Source organism: Salmo trutta, chromosome 32 (assembly GCF_901001165.1).
Source record: "Salmo trutta chromosome 32, fSalTru1.1, whole genome shotgun sequence".
In the NCBI taxonomy this organism is placed as follows: Eukaryota; Metazoa; Chordata; class Actinopteri; order Salmoniformes; family Salmonidae; genus Salmo; species Salmo trutta.
In genome coordinates, this window is record NC_042988.1 from 23,835,511 (window position 1) to 23,858,604 (window position 23,094).

General features: G+C 42.9%; 1 protein-coding gene across 1 annotated transcript; it reads right to left on the reverse strand.

The window, feature by feature from the left end:
* Positions 1-942: 942 nt before the first annotated feature.
* LOC115171488 (tripartite motif-containing protein 16-like) lies at positions 943-17,180 on the reverse strand. The gene is made up of 4 exons (XM_029728332.1): positions 17,120-17,180; positions 2,387-2,449; positions 1,958-2,097; positions 943-1,805 (listed from the first exon to the last, which is right to left on the reverse strand). The coding sequence occupies exons 1-4, from the start codon at positions 17,178-17,180 to the stop codon at positions 1,398-1,400; spliced, it is 672 nt and encodes a 223-aa protein (XP_029584192.1). The 3' UTR covers positions 943-1,397.
* Between the last annotated feature and the right edge of the window lie 5,914 nt (positions 17,181-23,094).

Below are 23,094 nucleotides of genomic sequence, written 5' to 3' on the forward strand. Positions count from 1 at the left end.
CGGGATCGTCTGAGACCAGCTACCTGGACAACTGATGAAACTGGCTTTGCACAACCCAATAATTTATGTCAGAAACCGTCTCAGGGAAGCTCATCTGCGTGCTTGTCATTCTCATCAGGGTCTTGACCTGACTGACTAAAGTAGGTAAATGCTAACCTTCAACGGCCACTGGCATGCAGGAGAAGTATGCTCTTCACGGATGAATCCCGGTATCAACTATACCGGGCAGTTGGCAGACAGTGTGTATGGCGTCGTGTGGATGAGCTAATGTCAACGTTTTGAACAGAGTGCCCCATGGTGGGGTTATTGTATGTGCAGGCATAAGCTAAGGACCACGAACACAATTGCATTTTATCTATGGCAATTTGAATGCATAGAGATACTGTGATGAGATCCTGAGGTCCATTGTCGTGCCATTCATCCACAGCCATGTTTCAGCATGATAATGCACGGCCCCATGTCGCAAGGATCTGTAAACAATTCCTGGAAGCTGAAAATGTCCCAGTTTTTCCATGGTCTGCATACTCACCAGACATGTCACCCATTGAGCACGTTTGGGATGCTCTGGATCAACGTGTACGACAGCGTGTTCCAGTTCCTGCAAATATCCAGCAACTTTGCACAGCCATTGGAGAGGAGTGGGACAACATTTCACAGGCCACAATCAACAGCCTGATCAACTCTATGCGAAGGAGATGTCGCGCTGCATGAGGCAAATGGTGGTCACACCAGATACTTTCTGATCCACACCCCTCCTTTTTATTTAAGGTATCTGTGATCAACAGATGAGTATCTATTCCCAGTCATGTGAAATCCATAGATTAGGGCCTAATGAGTTTATTTCAGTTGACTGATTTCCTTATATGATCTGTAACTCAGTAACATCTTTGAAATTGTTGCATGTTGTGTTTATATATTTTTTCAGTGTAAATAGTTGAACTCTATTGTTACAGTTGTATTTATTCATCACGTTCATACATGACCATGGTTCAATCCGATATAAAATGATACAAGCTATGAATTTAAACTACACACCCTACTTTAACACTAACAAACTAGTGCTGTAACAAAAACGACTGACAGTACTAATAAATAGTAATAGTCAATATAATTGTCATTCTAAATATCATAATATAACCTAGTAATTCATATGTATGTTGTCCTCATGCAAGAGGGATAACAGCAACACTTAAAACCATAGACATGATGTGAATCTTACAGATTACAACTGATTTCATGTTGTGAAGATTCCATTATTCTCTGCTTCAATTCTGGATTCTGACACCAGTGCTTTTTCTCCAAATATTAGAAACATATATCTTCTCGTTCACTCTACCTCCCTCTCTTACAAATTCCCTGACCCGTTATTCCATCTCTCCTTTCCTACACCCTTTTTGTTACTGTCCCTCTTTCTTCCGGATCCAACAGAAGGATTTACTGCCAACCCAGAAACAAGGCAGAATCTTCTCTTTGAGGTCAGTTTTGAACTTGTGTATCAGTCGCACCGCCTTCTCCGCCTCCCCTTCTCCTTCCACGATGAAGAACTTGATGATGCCAGCGGGCTGGTCCAAGTATATGCTCATGGTGTTGCACAAAGGGAGCTCGACCTCCACGTTCTCCCCATTGTGCCAGACGTGGTAGCAGGAGCCGGCCCAGCCCGCACCCCATGAGCTTTCGTTCTCCCCCAGCCCACATGGCCCGTCCTTCCGGCCCATGCTCTCGTACACTGCCCCAATCACCACCCAGCCGCCATAGTCCACCTCCCAGTACCCTCTCTGCCCCAACAGCCCCTCCTTACACAGCACCTGCACAGAGTAGAGAATGGATAGTAGGAAGGGTAGATTAGAGATGTCTTAGAGCCAGGCATGCACTGATGGCATGTCCAAAACGGTGGGCACACTTTAGTTACACAATGGCACTATGATGTGTGCCCTGTAACTGAGGATGGCAGACCAACCTGTGGCGAATTCTCATATCTCTCCGGTCTCATGGGGTATGGACACACCTCCTCTGACATACGCGACACCTTGAGGTTGCTCTCGGATATCCACAGCAGCTTCTGGGCCGTTTTGTCATCCAGGGAGAGGGGGATCCAGTCTGAGGGGAGAAAGAGAAACGATGAGGTAAAGAGAGAGGAGTTGAGTTGAGTGGTTGGATGAAGATGGATGAGATGAAAGGGTCGGAGAACAGATAAGGTCAGATGAGTACTGTGATATTATTGAGAAATGTAATCTCTTGTGTGTAGGCCGTAAAGCGGATATACTGTAAGCCGGGTCATAATTGTGCATTTCAACATTGTATAGGCTGTGGGCAAGCAGGATTTAGCATCAAATGCATTACAGAGAGTGAGGCCCAAAGTGATAAAGAGCCAATTACATGGCCTTACATTTCATAAGGTCAGCTCTGGTGGTGGGATCATGAATATTGGGCTCGTACACCGGTGGCACCTCTGTTATCAGGAGAGAGAGAGATAAAGTGTGAAATCCATTAACGGTATACTGATGACATAATCCAGTTTGAATTACACCACCGATCTAATGTAATTCCTGGGATGCCATTGTTAGTCAGGATTTGCAAAGGCTTTTCAGTACTTATACATGCAGTATTACAGAAATCATACCCGCAGCAGCTGCCTGGGATTTTCTTCCTACAGAAAAGAGGCAAAAATGAATTTTCTTTCCCAAGTAGAACATTATCTTGTGTCAGATTGTTGTTATGTATTTATTCACTGTGCATTTGTAGAGGTTGTGCTAGCTGCAGTTTGCAGAGGTTGTGCTAGTTGTAGTTTGTAGAGGTTGTGCTAGTTGCAGTTTGTAGAGGTTGTGCTAGCTGCAGTTTGTAGAGGTTGTGCTAGTTGCAGTTTGTAGAGGTTGTGCTAGTTGTAGTTTGTAGAGGTTGTGCTAGTTGCAGTTTGTAGAGGTTGTGCTAGTTGTAGTTTGTAGAGGTTGTGCTAGCTGCAGTTTGTAGAGGTTGTGCTAGTTGTAGTTTGTAGAGGTTGTGCTAGTTGCAGTTTGTAGAGGTTGTGCTAGGTGCAGTTTGTAGTTGTGCTAGGTGCAGTTTGTAGAGGTTGTGCTAGTTGTAGTTTGTAGAGGTTGTGCTAGGTGCAGTTTGTAGTTGTGCTAGGTGCAGTTTGTAGAGGTTGTGCTAGCTTAGGGTGACCATATTTTAGTTTCCAAAAAAGAGGACAGTGGGAGCCGGAGGCAGACGGACACGGTAAATACAAATGCTTTCACAACCATGCAACTATGTTATTGAACTTTAATACATAAAGTAATATATCCTTTAAATTCAACTGTTGGCCCTCAACAATAGAATAATAACAACAAACAAATAAAAAATAGTTTAGCTTTTAACACCTTTCTTTTCATGGCCATAGGTTAAAATAAAATTATAAAAAACAATTATAAAAAAAATCCACTATTTCAGTCAAAAATAATGTCAGTCCTCCTGATGCTCTCTGGTATACTTTCCCGAAGATCGAATCTTTCGCAACAGTCCTTGATTACCAATCAAGTAGGCATGAAAGTCTTTGCAAGACATGTTTTTAAAGTTGTATTGTGTACACAGAAGCCCCTTCAGTGACTCAACAGACAAGTGATTCCTTTCCTTTGTCCACTGGCTTTGCATCAGTGAAAAAACTCTCTACATTTGCATTGTGAGAAGGAATAGCAAAGAAAAACTGTGCAATCTTCAGTAGCTCTGAATGAAAATCTATGCTTTTGGGCCTTTCAAAATATTTGGTCCACTTGTTGTGTGCTTGCAGATTACTGAACTCTCCATCACTGTTCCACCTGTCAGTGAATTTCTTCAGGTTGGTGACCTGATCAAAGCACTTTGCATCATCAATTGGCACCCCCTTTTCTCCCAGGTGTTTTATACAGGCTCCTATGTCATTCCAGTCAGGTGTCTCACTCAGATCCATCCACATGAAAGAGGAGAACTCCTCCATGGGTGCCATCCATTTCTCCAGATACTCCAGGCATGAACTGTACAGACCCTGTACTTGAGCACTGAAATGGTCACAATTCTTACCAAGTCCATCCTTGTGCTTTTGTGCCAATAGTCCCTTAACTTTAAGGGACAAGAAGTTATTGGTCTTGTGTTCAAGAAGCATGGTGTGGACTTTGTTCAAAAGGTTCTTCACTTCCACAATTGAATTACTCTCCCTTTCCATCTCCTGAATGTGTGAATGAAACACACACATGAGTGAGTGCATGTGCCAGAGGTAAATTTCACTGAACTCATCTTCAAAAAACTTCTTGATCAAGGAGGGTGTTTTTTCCTGTGACAAAAAGAATGCTTTCAAGGCTGGAAACATCTGTAGCAGCCTCTCAATACCTGGGAATAATGACAGCCATCGCGTCTTGCTGTGAGAAAGGAGACTTCTGTATTCAACATCAACAAATTCACAGTACTCCTTCAGATTCTCTGTGCGCACAGTGTAGATGTGAAAGTATTGACCTATTTTGAAGATGACGTTCTCAATATCGACATCTAGTGTGTCTGCCTTGTAATGAACACAATTGTTCAAGATGTGTGCTGGGCAGCCCACACCACTTGTTCTGCAATGACTTCTTTAAGTTTGCGAAAACGTTCTTTCCTTCTTCATCACGCCGGATTCCCCCGAACATTGTATTGCAGTTGTCACCTGTAAATGCAATACATTTGGAAAAAATCCCATTATTTTCCAGTGTTTCTTTGATGTATTGCGCGAACGTATTAGCTGTCTCTTTTGGAGTGTTTTTAACTTCGACTAATTTACTTTGCACGCCATTCTTCCAATCAAAATACTGAATAAGCAGAGGGAATATTTTCACAGCACCGTGATTGCTCCCATCAGTAGAAACACCACAGTAAGGTATGTCTTCTAGTGCTTTCTGATGTATGTCGACAGAATGTGGTGTTATCACAGCGTTAACAATGCTTCGGTCTTAGTACGAGCGCTTGAAAATTTTCGCGCAGTCTCGGAATCAGGGAAAGCCTTTTTTAACAAGGCAGACGTGCAGTCCATTGATCTGTAGCTATTGTGATGCTTCGTGTTGTGGAATGCAAAAACTCCCTCCGCAGCAGTAACAGCATCTTTTGTTTTACCTGCTCTCACAAAATAGTCAGTTCATTTACCTGACGAACTCTCTCCTTTAGCTGCAATTTTGTGTTTTGCGGAGCTTATGTGGGCTTCTAGGTCGCTAGCGCCTTTATTTGACACTGACACGTACGTGCCAGCTTTGCAGGTCATGCATTCTGCTTCACACGGACCCCGACCAAGACGAAAACAGGGGAATTTTTTCTGTAAATCGTCTGTGAATTTACATTTGTGTTGGGGCATTTTTACGCTGTTCTGGAGCCATGTGCCACTGTTGACAAGCAAGCTGCTGCTCTGTCTCTTGGCTGTTGCCATGGTGAGGGTAATGATTGAGATGCAGTTTGACCAATGTTTGCGTAGGCCTACATGACCCACCAATGGTGGCGTGTGAGAAGGCGGGACCTAAAGAGAAAGGTCAAAGCAATTCGAAACCCCAAAAACGCACACAATGAATGGCGACTGTAGAAAGCAAAAGCCGAATCCCGGACATTTTGGGCGATTTAGAAATCCCGTCAGGACGCATTTTTTTTGGTCCAAAAAGAGGACATGTCTGGGAAAAAGAAGACGTATGATCACCCTAGCTGCAGTTTGTAGAGGTTGTGCTAGTTGCAGTTTGTAGAGGTTGTGCTAGGTGCAGTTTGTAGAGGTTGTGCTAGGTGCAGTTTGTAGAGGTTGTGCTAGGTGCAGTTTGTAGAGGTTGTGCTAGTTGCAGTTTGTAGAGGTTGTGCTAGTTGCAGTTTGTAGAGGTTGTGCTAGTTGCAGTTTGTAGAGGTTGTGCTAGTTGCAGTTTGTAGAGGTTGTGCTAGTTGCAGTTTGTAGAGGTTGTGCTAGGTGCAGTTTGTAGAGGTTGTGCAAGGTTCAGTTACTGTCCATGATTCCTTCTCTCCCTTCCTTCTCTTCATCTCTCCTTCCCTTGCCTCTATCTCCCTGCTCCTGTCACTCTCCCTTTATCCCCCCTCCCTCCCACTATTTGCCTTTATGCCATATATCACTTTGGAGTGTGTGTGCTATTCTGAGTCTTTTTTCTTAGCACTGATTAATGTAGTTTACCCATACCAGCCAAGGTTTAGGTTACAGCTTTACATCCGCTAAGGACACACATCACAGCCACTGACACCAGGGGTCAGGCTGTTATAAGATTATAAATTGTGTGTGATGGACGTTATTTCACGCCACTGACAGCATGTTTGTCTCTGCTGCTGAAGTACTCTGGCTGTTGTTTAATTCTGGTTCTCCCTCCTGCCCATTCGTTTGTCATCCCACTTTCTCAGAAAACTGGGTGCTGTTGCTGTTTCCAGTCTCCTTTCGTCTGTGGGTGACATTAGCTCAAATTACTTGATTTTCACAGGGTCATCCATCTCGTTTCAGCTCATCTCTCATTCTCACCTATCAGACTTAATCTGTTTTAATTGCCTCAACAAGGTTCACATTAAAGCTCCTTGATATACAGTGGCTTGCGAAAGTATTCACCCCGCTTGGCATTTTTCCTATGTTGTTGCCTTACAACCTGGAATAAAAATAGATTTTTGGGGGGTTTGTATCATTTGATTTACATAACATGCCTACTACTTTGAAGATGTTTTTTTTTTTTATTGTGAAACAAACAAGAAATAACACAAAAAAACTGAAGACTTAAGCATGCGTAACTATTCACCCCCCCCCCCCAATAGTAAATACTTTGTAGAGCCACCTTTTGCAGCAATTACAGCTGCAAGTCTCTTGAGGTATGTCTCTATAAGCTTGGCACATCTAGCCACTGAGATTTTTGCCCATTCTTCAAGGCAAAACTGTTCCAGCTCCTTCAAGTTGGATGGGTTCTGCTGGTGTACAGCAATCTTTAAGTCATACCACAGATTCTCAATTGGATTGAGGTCTGGGCTTTGACTAGGCCATTCCAAGACATTTAAATGTTTCCCTTAAACCACTCGAGTGTTGCTTTAGCAGTTAGCTTAGGGTCATTGTCCTGCTGGAAGGTGAATCTCCATCCCAATCTCAAATCTCTGGAAGATTGAAACAGGTTTCCCTCAATAATTTCCCTGTATTTAGAACCATCCATCATTCCTTCAATTCTGACCAGTTTCTCAGTCCCTGCCGATGAAAAACATCCCCACAGCATGATGCTGCCACCACCATGCTTCACTGTGGGGATGGTGTTCTTGGGGTGATGAGAGGTGTTGGGTTTGCGCCAGACATAGCTTTTTCCTTGATGGCCAAAAAGCTACATTTTAGTCTCATCTGACCAGAGTACCTTATTCCATATGTTTGGGGAGTCTCCCACATGCCTTTTGGCGAACACCAAACGTGTTTGCTTATTCTTTTCTTTAAGCAATGGCTTTTTTTCTGGCCACTCTTCCGTAAAGCCCAGCTCTGTGGAGTGTACGGCTTAAAGTGGTCCTATGAACAGATACTCCAATCTCCGCTGTGGAGCTTTGCAGCTCCTTCAGGATTATCTTTGGTCTCTTTGTTGCCTCTCTGATTAATGCCCTCCTTGCCTGGTCTGAGTTTTAGTGGGCGGCCCTCTCTTCGTAGGTTTGTTGTGGTGCCATATTCCTTCCATTTTTAATAATAGATTTAATGGTGCTCTGTGGGATGTTCAAAGTTTCAGATATTTTTTTATAACCCAACCCTGATCTGTACTTCTCCACAACTTTGTCCCTGACCTGTTTGGAGAGCTCCTTGGTCTTCATGGTGCCACTTGCTTGGTGGTGTCTCTTGCTTAGTGGTGTTGCAGACTCTGGGGCCTTTCACAACAGGTGTATATATGCTGAGATCATGTGACACTTAGATTGCACACAGGTGGACTTTATTTAATTAAATATGTGACTTCTGAAGGTAATTGGTTGCACCAGATCTTATTTAGGGGCTTCATAGCAAAGGGGGTGAATACATATGCACACACCACTTTTCCTTTTTTTTTGAATAAAGTTATGTTTTTCATTTCACTTCACCAATTTGGACTATTTTGTGTATGTCCTTTACATGAAATCCAAATAAAAATCTATTTAAATGACAGGTTGTAATACAACAAAATAGGAAAAACACCAAGGGGGTGAATACTTTTGCAAGGCACTGTACCTCTTTGACATGCCAGCGGTTGACAGTTTGGTCATCAGGTATATGCTTGATTTGCGGTAAATGGTTTGTTTACTTAGATAACTCATTGCGAATTGTCAATGAAACAGTAAAGCGGAAGTTGTTGCAAATGTGGTCCAAAGTTATGCTAAATGTGGCTTTGTTCATGTCATTTTGATTGGTCCAAATAGTTATTATGATACCTTGTGATGGCTTACAATACAAGGGTGTTCTTAGATACTTGAGTCCATAGATAATAAACAGCGAGTAGCAGCAGTATGAAACATAGGGAGGGGGTCAATGTAAATAGTCCGGGTGGCCATTTGATTAATTGTTCAGCAGTCTTATGGCTTGGGGGTTGAAGCTGTTAAGGAGCCTTTTGGTACTAGACTTGGCGCTCCGGTACCGCTTGCCGTGCGGTAGCAAAGAGAACAGTCTATGACTTGGGTGACGGGAGTCTTTCACAAGTTTTGGGGCCTTCAGCTGACAAGCCTAGTATATAGGTCCTGGATGTCAGGAAGCTTGGCCCCAGTGATGTATCGGGCCGTACGCACTACCCTCTGTAGCGCCTTATGGTCAGATGCCGAGCAGTTGCCATACCAGGAGGTGATGCAACCCATCAGGATGCTCTCGATGGTGCAGCTGTAGAACTTTTTGAGGATTTGGGGACCCATGCCAAATCTTTTCATTCTCCTGAGGGGGAAAAGGTGTTGTCATGCCCTCTTCACAACTGCCTTGATGTGTTTAGACCATGACCAGGAACTTGAAACTCTCGACCTGCTCCACTTCAGCCCGTCGATGTTAACGGGGGCCTGTTCGGCCCTCCTTTTCCTATAGTCCACTATCAGCTCCTTTGTCTTGCTCACATTGAGGGAGAGGGTGTTGTCCTGACACCACACTGCCAGGTCTCTGACCTCCTCCCTATAGACTGTCTCATCGTTGGGGGCAGCCCGTCAGGAAGTCCAGGATCCAGTTGCAGAGGGAGGTGTTTAGTCCCAGGGTCCTTAGCTTAGTGATGAGCTTTGTGAGCACTATGGTGTTGAACACTGAGCTGTTGTCAATGAATAGCATTCTCACATAGGTGTTCCCTTTTCCAGGTGGGAAAGGGCAGTGTGGAGTGCGATTGAGATTGCGTAATCATTTAGGCAGGTTACCTTCGCTTTCTTGGGCACAGGGACTATGGTGGTCTGTTTGAAACATGTAGGTATTACAGACTCAGTCAGGGAGAGGTTGAAAATGTCAGTGAAGACACTTGCCAGTTGGTCCGCGCATGCTTTGAGTACACGTCCTGGTAATCTGTCTGGCCCCGCGGCTTTGTGAATGTTGACCTGTTTAAAGGTCTTGCTCACATCGGCTACGGAGAGCGTGATCACACAATCGTCTGGAACAGCTGGTGCTCTCATGCATGCTTCAGTGTTGCTTGCCTCAAAGCAAGCATAAAAGTCCTGTATTGACGCTTTGCCTGTTTGATGGTTCGTCTGAGGGCATAGCGGGATTTGTTATGTGTCTGCCCTTTGAACCATTTTTTGTGGTGAAAGTGTTGGGATTGGTAAGAATTTCGAGCATTCTTTTTTTAGTGTCGTCATTAAACAGTTTTATGCAGTAATATTGCTGTGATTTGACTGTTTTATACAGTAATAGTGTGGTGATTGGTCAAATTTGCAACCCCTCATATATTATGCAGAATCGCAAAATTCCAAAATCCTGGAGGGACTGATATGGGTATTTTCTCCTTTACATAACACACACATGCACATATGGGATACCGGTACGCACATGTACCCATACACATCCACCCACGTGAGAACTAGGTACAGAGTGAGCGTTTCCATTTCTTTTCTACATCCATTGCGATGCCAAAGTGCTCTCAAATGCCCCAAATGCATGTTTGAGGATGTCGCTGGATAGCAAACTTTCAGTGATGGAGGGGATAGCATAGAGCGTGAGCGATATGTCTTCATGGTTCTTCCTGATAGTCTGCACCATTGCAGGAAGCCAGGGCCTTTGCTAACACCAATGGATTATTTTTTAGAGGACAGGTGGTCAACTGGTCATTGATCACGGCGGCCCTGCCAACACATTGCTGGAAGGATTGGCCAGTCTGTCCTTTTTGCGCAGGACAGTCCATGCTGGCACCTGTCTGAGGGAAACCTAACTCTCCAGCTTTCGCTATGTGTCTGCCCAGTGCTGAGAGGGAGCCGACAGGATGATGACCATGAGGAAAAATGTGAGCTTGTTACATCAGCAGAGGCCAAGCGAAACTGGGAGGATGAGCAAAGGAAGAATAAGGCTGAGAACTTCACTGTCTTCCTTGCTTGAAGCATGTGTACCAAAGAAGCTGCCACATTACTGTATGCCCAGTTTAGAGGTTATGATGTCTTTCAACAACTTCCCATCGTGGTTGGCTGAACTCTGATCCACTGGTCTTTCCAATCAAGCTTCCATGTTTGTGACTTACACTCCACTGTATGTGTCCTGAAGACTGAACAGCTGCACACTGACCCAAAGAGATTAAAATGACTTTGACAGAAAGGTATGCATATAATGTATATTGTGCTGAACAACAAGTAGAAGTAATGATCAGGGAAGGTTTGGCAAGAGAGAAAGGGAGAAGGACATCTGATCTCGGGAGTCGGGACGTGGGCAGTAGGAAGGAAAGGGGTTGATGACAGGTCACTTAATCCGTCATCCCTCCCCATACTCTCCCAGAATCCTCCCTTATAGGGACAGAGCGATGGGAGAGGGAGGGACACAGAGAAAAATAGCAAGAGTCGGCTAATGGGATAACCAAGGATAGTTAGTAGATGGCAAAAGCGAGACATTGATGTAGGGTGTCAACAAGGGATTCAGGAGAATCATTGCGAGGGTAGAGAGATTTAAATATACATTTTAAAGCAGGGATGGGCAATTGGCGGCTCCCAATTTTTTTTTAATAAGCCTTACTGTTGCAAGTTAGAATAATAGAATACACAAGGTGCAATTTTGAAATTTGGTTGTGCATCAGCAGTTTTTCCCTTGTTGTCAGACACTGATAGTCACTCAATTAGCCCAATGTCAGCAAAACATTTGTATATTGGAAAATTAGTCTAGCGGCCAGCTAGCTACTTAGTAATCATGGTTGAATTATTGGCTGGGGGGCCCCCATTGATTTTGTTAGTAAGTGATTTTGTTAGTCAGTCTCACTCAGATATCATAAAACCTGCAAACATTTCTCTCCAACCTTTAGAAAAATGTATAGAATTGCAGGAAATTAGCTGTCAAACAGCCAATTTTTTTCTCTCCGCCCCATGGCAAAATGAGTACAATTACATGAAATGAGTTATAAAATTGCTAAATTGTCTCTCCGCCGCATGGTAAAATGTGTAGAATTGCCGCAAACTTGCTTTAAAAGGGGGCTGCTAAAATGTTTTGCTAGCACAGTAATGTGATGGAGCATTTGACAGGCAATCTTGCTATTTGAAAGTGTCTGATCCTCATTTGAAGAGAATGTTTCACAGGCAGTGCATTCGGAAAGTATTCAGACCCCTTGACTTTTTCCACATTTTGTTACATTACAGCCTTATTCTAAAATGGATTAAATAGTTTTCCCCCCTCATCAATCTACACACAATACCCCATAATGACAAAGCAAAAACAGGTTTTTAGACATTTTAGCAAAAAGGGAAAGGGTCTGAATACTTTCTGACATCCAGAAAACATCCAGAGTCTCCATGGAGTGAGACATCACCCTGGCTGGTTATTATGAGCGGGGCCAGGCGGGGGTGGGGATATGAGTGGGCTCTGGCTCCCCTGTGGAGGATAAGCCCAGCCAGATACCCTGCTGCTCTCAGTGGGGTCACCAGCAAAGCCCCGGACAGATTGACAGATGGATAAACAGATACTCAGAGAGATTGATGCGTTGACACAGAGATAGAGGCATTTAAAGAAAGAGAAAACAAGTGGATGAATGTTCAGGCACATAGAGACAGTGACAGAAAATGACAAACAAGGGAGGTTGCTACCTCAGGTCAAACATATGGGTCAAATGCATTGGAATCCATTGAACCATAAATCTAATTGCGAAATCATAGGATTGAATTGGCAGGGGAAGGATTAGAATGGAAGTCCAACAGTATTGGGAACAGCATTTTAATAGATTTCTTCTGATCTTGGAAAAGTTTGTCCATTTAACCAACATTTGTCAATTTCTAGAGATGTTTTTGAAGATGAGTATGATGTTTATTCACAGTAACAATGACATTCAGGACATATGACAGGTGTGCTGCGGATGGACAGAAGCTAATCAGAGAATGAAATGAAGACTCCTCCCTGGTAATTGGAGGAAAGCCAGTCGGCCATGTTGAGGACATCTGACCTGGTAGAAAAGAAGCTGCTTATGTTGGACGTGCTCGTCGGTGGTCTGCGCGACCCCCCTGGATGAGATGGAGCGCTCTGCCCGGATCGGGTTCGGGAACAGCGGGATCTCCACTGATAGGGAGATCACGAGATGTGACGGAGAGAGGTGAAGGGAGCTGGCCAAAGCTCAGACCCATCCCTTTGCCCTCTGTTATGAAGTTTCTAGAAAACCCTTGCTGTGTTCCATGCCGATGATGAAATGGAGATGGATGGAAAAAGCATGGACAGAAAGATGTACAAACCAACAGGAGGATACATGACAGCATTCTTGAAAAAAAGGAGAAAGTCATTGGGAGGTTCTCAACATGAGATGAAATGTGATGGGCTCCAATTAGAGGTCTTCACTGGTCTAAAAAGTTGGACCAGAACCAGAATGGACCCAAGGACAACTCGACCTAGACCCAACCCGTACCCTAACTGGAACGAGTGACCAAAAAAATCTGCTTATCAGCCAAGTTGTTCTTCTGGTTAACAAATAGGTCTTTACAGTATATGTTGGCTAGGCCTTCTATAAGTCAATAAATTCACCTTATTAGCGTAAAATAAATATTCTAGAGGCTATGCAGAGCCGTGGCCGGGTCCAATCAAACAGGACCCAACCCGGACCTGAGGGACAAGTTAGAATTTCAGACCCGAACCTGATCAGGCCCTGGTCCGAAATCAGGTATATCGGGTCCACCCGGACCCGTGAAGACCTAGCTCCAATTGACTTTGTAATAATCAATGTTTAGCTGTACATTGTCATGAAAAGCAATGCAACTGTCTAAATGTAAATCTGACAATCTGAAGAAATATAATTCTTCATGAGTCAGAACTGAAGCAATCAGATACGAATCTCAGCAGTCAGATTTTCACAGAATCAAACAGCCATGAATAAAACGTAGTGTTTCACAGCCAGGTACTTGAGTTACTGTCCATGACTTCACACTTCATTACCATGGGAGCCAGAGATGGCAGTGATAGGGAGTGAGAAGGGAGTGATGGGACATTGAGGCCACACTGGGCTGGGACTGGATCCATGTGAAGGATCCATAGCAGGGTTGGATGGACAGAGGGATATATGGAGAAGCACAGAGTGGAAACTGGAGAGAGAGAAAGAAGATGGGAAATATAGCAATATAGAAAAAAAGTGGATGGGATCTTTGGCAGCATTCAGAGAGTTAGTTTCATGGAGCAAAGTGACAGACAGAGATGAGGTGTGAGACCTGACATGGCCAACGGGCCAGTGAGGCTGTGTGAAAGCTGACTGCTGAAAGAATGGATTTGATCCGGTGGGAACATTGTGGTCTGGAGAGGCGATGTCAGAAGAGGGGGAAACAGTTTGATGAGCTGATTGATGAGATGGGGGAGAGATTTGGCAGCAAGACAGGCGGAGAGAGGTACTTGGCAAAGTGTGCCTGTCAAAGGAACAAGATACAGCTTGTAACTAACTGGTGGCCAATAAACAACATGTTATCGACATCATACATTCATAATAAACACTATCTCTCTGCCTGTCTGTCTCTCTCTCTATCTGTCATATTTTGTCTATTCTGTCTCTCCTTAGCTAGCCTTATAATAAAGTCCATATGCCAAAACAGTAGTTAACACTTAAGATACCAAGTAGCTTAACCGTAACTGAACAACACTCTTATAAAAGTGAACCTGCACAGAAATGCTACTGTAAGAAGTAGGGTGTGAATATCATAGTACACACAGTAGCCTACATATAGACTCCACCATGCCACATAGCCTACATATAGACTCCACCATGCCTCATAGCCTACATATAGACTCCACCATGCCACATAGCCTACATATAGACTCCACCATGCCACATAGCCTACATATAGACTACACCATGCCCCATAACCTACATATAGACTCCACCATGCCCATAGCCTACATATAGACTCCACCATGCCCCATAGCCTACATATAGACTCCACCATGCCCCATAGCCTACATATAGACTCCACCATGCCCCATAGCCTACATATAGACTCCACCATGCCCCATAGCCTACATATAGACTCCACCATGCCACATAGCCTACATATAGACTCCACCATGCCACATAGCCTACATATAGACTCCACCATGCCACATAGCCTACATATAGACTCCACCATGCCCCATAGCCTACATATAGACTCCACCATGCCACATAGCCTACATATAGACTCCACCATGCCACATAGCCTACATATAGACTCCACCATGCCACATAGCCTACATATAGACTCCACCATGCCTCATAGCCTACATATAGACTCCACCATGCCCCATAGCCTACATATAGACTCCACCATGCCCCATAGCCTACATATAGACTCCACCATGCCACATAGCCTACATATAGACTCCACCATGCCCCATAGCCTACATATAGACTCCACCATGCCCCATAGCCTACATATAGACTCCACCATGCCTCATAGCCTACATATAGACTCCACCATGCCCCATAGCCTACATATAGACGCCACCATGCCCCATAGCCTACATATAGACTCCACCATGCCACATAGACTACATATAGACTCCACCATGCCACATAGCCTACATATAGACTCCACCATGCCTCATAGCCTACATATAGACTCCACCATGCCACATAGCCTACATATAGACTACACCATGCCCCATAACCTACATATAGACTCCACCATGCCCCATAGCCTACATATAGACTCCACCATGCCCCATAGCCTACATATAGACTCCACCATGCCCCATAGCCTACATATAGACTCCACCATGCCCCATAGCCTACATATAGACTCCACCATGCCCCATAGCCTACATATAGACTCCACCATGCCACATAGCCTACATATAGACTCCACCATGCCACATAGCCTACATATAGACTCCACCATGCCCCATAGCCTACATATAGACTCCACCATGCCACATAGCCTACATATAGACTCCACCATGCCACATAGCCTACATATAGACTCCACCATGCCCCATAGCCTACATATAGACTCCACCATGCCTCATAGCCTACATATAGACTCCACCATGCCACATAGCCTACATATAGACTCCACCATGCCACATAGCCTACATATAGACTCCACCATGCCCCATAACCTACATATAGACTCCACCATGCCACATAGCCTACATATAGACTCCACCATGCCCCATAGCCTACAAATAGACTCCACCATGCCTCATAGCCTACATATAGACTCCACCATGCCCCATAGCCTACATATAGACTCCACCATGCCCCATAGCCTACATATAGACTCCACCATGCCACATAGCCTACATATAGACTCCACCATGCCCCATAGCCTACATATAGACTCCACCATGCCCCATAGCCTACATATAGACTCCACCATGCCACATAGCCTACATATAGACTCCACCATGCCTCATAGCCTACATATAGACTCCACCATGCCCCATAACCAACATATAGACTACACCATGCCCCATAACCTACATATAGACTCCACCATGCCCCATAGCCTACATATAGACTCCACCATGCCCCATAACCAACATATAGACTACACCATGCCTCATAGCCTACATATAGACTCCACCATGCCCCATAGCCTACATATAGCCTCCACCATGCCCCATAGCCTACATATAGACTTCAGCATGTCCCATAGCCTACATATAGACTCTACCATGCCCCATAGCCTACATATAGACTCCACCATGCCCCATAGCCTACATATAGACTACACCATGCCCCATACACCAGTGCTAAAACTTGTGTTTGAGTATGACACAGTGAAATGGCTGTCGGTTCCTTTGTTAACTTAAAACAACAACTAGTTTCTTAATCCTGCGGCCCAGAAAAGCCTGGAGGCACTGGCCTTTTGCAACTGAGGTTGTCAGGCAAAACAACACTGGCACCATTGCACAGTACGATACTGGACTTACTCCATATTTGGATGTAGTTTTCAGTGAGAGGAAGGCATAGGAACTTGAATAACTTGATTTTCAGAAATACATCAGCCACAATAATCCTATATATTGTTATGTCTCAAATGATTCATCTTAGTTTGACAGTAACTCAACTAAATAATAAATAGGAAATAATTTAATTACCATTGGGTCATTTTTTTTTATTATACTTTTGAGATGACATTGTCAATGTCATCTCAAAAGTATTATAAAAAAATGACCCAATGGTAATGAAATTAATTCCTATTTATTATTTAGTTGAGTTACTGACAAACTACAATGAATCATTTGAGACATAACAATACAAAATGTCAATAAAGTAAAACAATCCAAAATGATTCATTATTTGCCTGGTGTTTGATAAAGTAAAACAATTTATAACACAACAAAACGCAAAACATGTATGAGAATGTGAATATTAATTATGAATGCTAATTTCTGAAAATGTGAAATATACATAAAAAAATGGTCATTTCTATAATTTATTGGGAAATCCAATAAAATGTTATATTAATGTAATACTGATTGACTGATTATTACATTTGCTTTAAAAATCTGTTCAACTGAGGAGGAGAGGGTTTTGGTCCGCTTTCAATTACATCATGTATTGACACATGTAAGCTCACAGACTAGATCATGAACCCTTACCTGCTTTCTTTGGCACAGGCATGACTTCCTTACTGCTTGGAGCGTAGTTTGGCAATGGCATGGTACCTATGGTCTTCAGCAGAGATAGTGGCTGATCCTTTCTCCATGAACACTTTTATTTCCTCAGGGAGAATGGGGAGGGGGTGACGGGTTAGGACAGGAGGTGCCCAGGTTGGGAGATGAGCGGTGTCTGGTGAAGGTTAGTTGGATGTAAGGGGTTACCGAAGGGTTGGTCCTGTCATCTGAAACTTCTGCAACCCTAGGGAACCTTTCTAGAGCGCAAAAAACACAAGCAAACACACACTGTACAGTATGTTACAAACACTATACTCCTTTTACATACAGTACCAGTCAAAAGTTTGGACACACCTACTCATTGAAGGGTTATTCTTAATTTGTACTATTTTCTACATTGTAGAATAATAGTGTAGACATCAAAACTATGAAATAACACATATGGAATCATGTAGTAACCAAAAAAATCGAAATATATTTTAGATTTTAGACTCTTCAAAGTAGCCACCCTTTGCCTTGATGACAGCTTTGCAAACTCTTGGCATTCTCTCAACCAGCTTCACTTGGAATGCTTTTCCAACAGTCTTTAAGGAGTTCCCACATATGCTGAGCACTTGTTGGCTGCTTTTCCTTCACTCTACGGTCCAACTCATCCCAAACCATCCCAATTGGGTGGAGGTTGGGTGATTGTGGAGGCCAGGTCATCAGATGCAGCCCTCCATCACTCTCCTTCTTGGTCAAATAGTCCTTACACAGCCTGGAGGTGTGTTTTGGGTCATTGTCCTGTTGAAAAACAAATGATAGTCCCACTAAGCCCAAACCAGATGGGACGGTGTATTGCTGCAGAATGCTGGGTTAGCCATGCTGGTTAAGTGTGCCTTGAATTCTAAATAAATCACAGACAGTGTCAACATTAAAGCACCCCCACACCATCACACCTCCTCCATGCTTCACGGTGGGAACCACACGTGGATATCATCTGTTCACCTACTCTGCGTCTCACAAAGACACAGCGGTTGAAACCAAAAATCTCAAATTTGGATTCATCAGACCAAAGGACAGATTTCCACCGGTCTAATGTCCATTGCTCGTGTTTCTTGGCCCAAGCAAGTCTCATCTTCTTATTGGTGTCCTTTAGTTGTGGTTTCTTTGCAGCAATTCGACCATGAAGGCCTGATTCACATAGTCTCCTATGAACAGTTGATGTTGAGATGTGTCTGTTACTTGAACTCTGAAGCATTTATTTGGGCTGCAATCTGAGGCTGGTAACTCTAATGAACTTATTCTCTGCAGCAGAGGTAACTCTGGATCTTCCTTTCCTGTGGCGGTCCTCATGAGAGCCAGTTTAATCATAGCGCTTTATAGTTTTTGCGATTGCACTTGAAGAAACTTTCAAAGTTCCTGAAATTTTACGGATTGACTGACCTTCATGTCTTAAAGTAATGATGGACTGTCGTTTCTCTTTGCTTATTTGAGCTGTTCTTGCCATAATATGGACTCTGTCTTTTACCAAATAGGGCTATCTTCTGTTTACCACCCCTACCTTGTCACAACACAACTGATTGGCTCAAATGCATTAAGAAAGAAAGAAATTCCACAAATTAACTTTTAACAAGGCACACCTGTTAATTGAAATGCATTCCAGGTGACTACCTCATGAAGCTGGTTGAGAGAATGCCAAGAGTGTGCAAAGCTGTCATCAAGGCAAAGGGTGGCTACATTGAATAATTTCAAATCTCAAATATATTTTGATTTTTTTAACACTTTTTTGGTTACTACATGATTATGTGTTATTTCATATGTGTTATTTCATAGTTTTGATGTCTTCATTATTATTCTACAATGTAGAAAATAGTTTTTTTTTTAACAACCTTGAATGAGTAGGTGTTCTAAAAGTTTTGACTGGTAGTGTATATGTGTGAAATTTGTTTTGATTTAGAATGGACCAATATCATGGACCTCTCTCTCGAAACTGTGGTTCATTTTCATGCCAGCCAGGTAGGCTATACTCCTGTTGTAAAGATAAGCAATGTGCTTAATATTAGGAAAGTTGAGAAAAAAATATAGTAGGCCTAGCCTATAGAAAGGTGATGGGATATTGTGAATGTGTAGTGTGGAGCTAAATGCGGAGCTATTTAATGACGATTGCATTGCCCTTGCAGATACTGTATGATTCTTGGGCTGCGGGCTTGTGTTGAAGTGTTCTAGCTTGTAATGTCAAAAGCCATGCTGTCGGCATCCTCAGATACTGCCTGGGAAGGTGCACCTTACCTGCCTCTTATCTCCAAATAATTTCAAACAGGAGGATTTCTGTATTTCTGTAACAAATCAACTTCCTGTCAGGACACAGTGTTTCATTGGGTCACTGTGTTCGGGGACATCTAGCTATTAGAAGAGGCATTTTAATGAAGTGTAAGTGCCTGCTTCGTGCTGGCCACCAGAAGACCAGATATGTTGTGTATGGTATGCTAATAAACATCAGCATTCAACACCCACAGCGTAGTGTTGTCAGTGTGTGAACTTAAAGAGTATTACACTAAGATCTTTCAGGTACTCCCAGGGTTACTATGCATCATTATTATATAGACTAATACCACCACGGTATATTCCATACAGGAACATGTCCACTCACTGAGTTATCTGATAGCTTGTGTTTTATTCCATTTGTTACGAGTTATGATAATGTTATAGTGGTATGGTGAAATGACTAAAATAATGGCACACTACGCATACTGTACCATATAGATTTAGAAGCATAATTGTATGTGGGACTGTAACGCCCTTGCGATCCTTTCCCTTTTTTGACACGCTGTTAGGAGCCTGTTACCAGCTGATTGAAAAGCCAGGTGCTTTCCTCCTCTCACGTTTCTCATGGTGGCTGTTTTTCTATGTGTGTTTTTGGGTCAGTACGAACTTCACAACCTTTCCAGCAACTTGGAAGGTGACTCTCTGCTTACACTGGCAACCCAGGACCCGCAAATGCAATGAAGCTCGTACGTGAACTTTACCAAGCTTGTTAATGCTGAATTTAAGCAATGGCTAATACACCTCTTGTAAAAATGATTACATAGTTTGCTACATGTACTAATGTAATGTATAAGAATTGTTGTTCATGACTTATATATGATAACGTGTTCTCATAAATACATGGAGGCAGGTTTTGCCGCATAGGTTAAGCCTAGTCTTGGACTAAAAAGCACTTTCAATGGAGATTCACTGTCTGGGAAACCATCCCATGGTGTACCATGTATACATAAGTTACAAACAGTTTACTAAGTAGGCCCTGGAAGGAATAGGACTTGGTATCCTACATTGTGCTTACAGAGCAGGGGTACAGACAAGGTAAACATGTAACGGCTGTCTTTGGAAGAAGAGGACCAAGGTGCAGCGTGGAATTTGTTCATCTTTTATTTTGGATGAAAAAAGGCACTTCACAAAGAAAAAACAAACAACAGCAAAACAGTCCTGTCAGGTATCCTAACACACTAAACAGAAATTAACCACCCACAAAACCCAAAGGAAAACAGGCTACCTAAGTATGACTCCCAATCAGCGACAACGATGTACAGCTGTCCCTGATTGAGAGCCATACCAGGCCAAAACAAAGAAATACAAAAACATAGAAAAAAGGACATAGAATGCCCCAAAACCCCAAAACACACAGAAAAACACCCCCTGCCACGCCCTGACCAAACTACAATAACAAATAACCCCTTTTACTGGTCAGGACGTGACAAAACATTAACCAGCATTAAAGATGTTAAAGATGTTTGCACTAAATATGTTTTCCCTATAGCTGCGTCAGAGCAACATAAACCCCATAATACTCCTTAATCACAGGATATCCCAAGCCGGAGGTCCCTGCCCACACACGGTGTCATGGTGACATTGTTGGTTTCTTAGTGAAAGGGAACCCAGAGATTTATGTGGCACCACCGGCATGCAGGCGGCAGCCCAATTGGTCTGTAAGATTTCTCTTACTCTCTTCACCCTTTACTCACTCTATCCTCTACCTTCTTTCTCACCCTTTCATTTCTTATCCTTCGATTTGTCTATTATCCCCCTTTCCTCTATCCCATGTGGCCATCCTCACTTTTCCAAATTTATTTTGGTTTCTCTTGCTTAGCTATCTGTGGCCTGTGATATATTCTCTGTCCTTGACACCATACACCACTCCATAGTGCTATGCAGAGCCTTATATATTGGTATATTGATATATATTGGTAGGCCATCATTGTAAATAAGAATTTGTTCTTAAATGACTTGCCTGGTTAAATAAAGGTTAAATAAATACATAGAAAATATTGAGAGGCTTTGGTGCTATGAACATGGCTGTATGCTGATAATATACACACCTCCATGGGACCCTGTATTACCCACTACTCAACGTGTGTGTGAGTGGGCAGGTTAAAGCATATGAGCTGGACAGGAAACATTTGAACTCCTCACATAAAACATCAATATACCGCTCACTTTTGCTGGTCGACATGTTCTGTAACAGAATTATCCAATTTGATCACACATCAAAACAGTGTTTCATCTAGAAACTACAGTATGGACTTGTTTATGCATTTTCTTAAATCCCTTTTTAAAGCTAAGCAACAAACTCATAAGATTCCATTCTTGAAGATTCCAACTCTCATGTGCACCAGTGTCATCTTCCCCCAGCTTCCTGGTAGACTGGTATTCATCAGGCCTGGTGCTGATAGGCTCCTCTGGATGCAACCTGGACTCATGGGTAGATGTAACATAGTAAATGTAAATCCTGACACTCCAATTAGTATGATATGTTACGTTTCCTATGGTATGTATTAATTTGTGGATGTCCATCATCCATTTCGTATGATATGTTATGAATTACAATTCGTATGATATGTTACAAATTGCAATTCGTACAATATGTAAAGCATTTGCTAAACTTATGACATGTTATGAATTCCAATTTGTTATGGCTAATGTTAGCCATTAGCCAGGTGGCTAATGTTAGCTAGTCTAGAAGTTAGGGTTTGGAGTTAGGGTAAAATGTTAAGGTTAGGGGAAGTGTTAGCTAACATGCTAAGCAGTTGCAAAGTTTCTAATTAGCTAAAATGCTATAGTTGTCCTTGATGAGAATCGAACATGAAACCTTTGGGTTACTAGACGTTCACGGTATACGCCCGACCAGCCACCCAACTTTCGTTTTTGCCTTAAGTAATCTTCTGTCTTATGTAACCATACCGAACTTAACATATCATACTAATTTGAGTGTCCTGGATTTACATTTACTTTGTTACGTCTGGTCTATGAGACCAGGCTGCTGGATGAGAGCTATTTGTGGAGAAAGTAAAAGGTGATCAACTGCCAAATGCTGATGGACAGGCTGGTGTTTACGAATCATTTATGAATAAGGATGGATTTTTCATTCAACAAAACATCAGTGGTTAGTTTGAGAGAGATTGGAGAGCTGCAATAACGTAAATATAGGTCGGGTATAACATTCAAAATCATATTCATTCAGATATATACATTGTTATAATATTTGTATTTCATACTTCCATATATGGGCTGCCACTAGAAAGAAGACAATCAGACATATTTTTCTGATATAACTTTCCCCACGTTGCTTGAGTGTTTTCTACCGTCATATGTCTTCCCACCTGACACAGTGGCATATCTTTTTTACTAACAAATTACTTTGTCGCTCTCTCCCTTCTTCCATTCAAGCTCTCCTTTTTCCTTCAGCTGTCCTCGTCGCCTCATCCCTTCCTTTCTCAAGTTAACAGAGCAAGGTGGGATGAACATGGAGATGGGGATAAGGTTGAGGTTAAAGGTTACAGGGCAGAGCCTAACATAATGCTGTGTGTTTGTAGGACCAAAGTGGTAGCTGGTGATGTGGGGTGGGGGGCAGAGCGATGGAGCTCAACACTGAGCCTCTGAAAATAAGGGGCTACACCTCACAGCTGTGTACATAGACTAAAAAC

Bases quoted from the DNA above. Each gene is read 5' to 3' on its own strand.
- LOC115171488 (XM_029728332.1), bottom strand. From the start codon at position 17,180: ATGCCATTGCCAAACTACGCTCCAAGCAGTAAGGAAGTCATGCCTGTG. The intron at 2,450-17,119 runs GTAAGGGTTCAT...TCCTGATAACAG, and splicing joins GCCTGTGCCAAAGAAAGCAG to AGGTGCCACCGGTGTACGAG. The intron at 1,806-1,957 runs GTTGGTCTGCCA...TACTCTGTGCAG, and splicing joins GATATGAGAATTCGCCACAG to GTGCTGTGTAAGGAGGGGCT.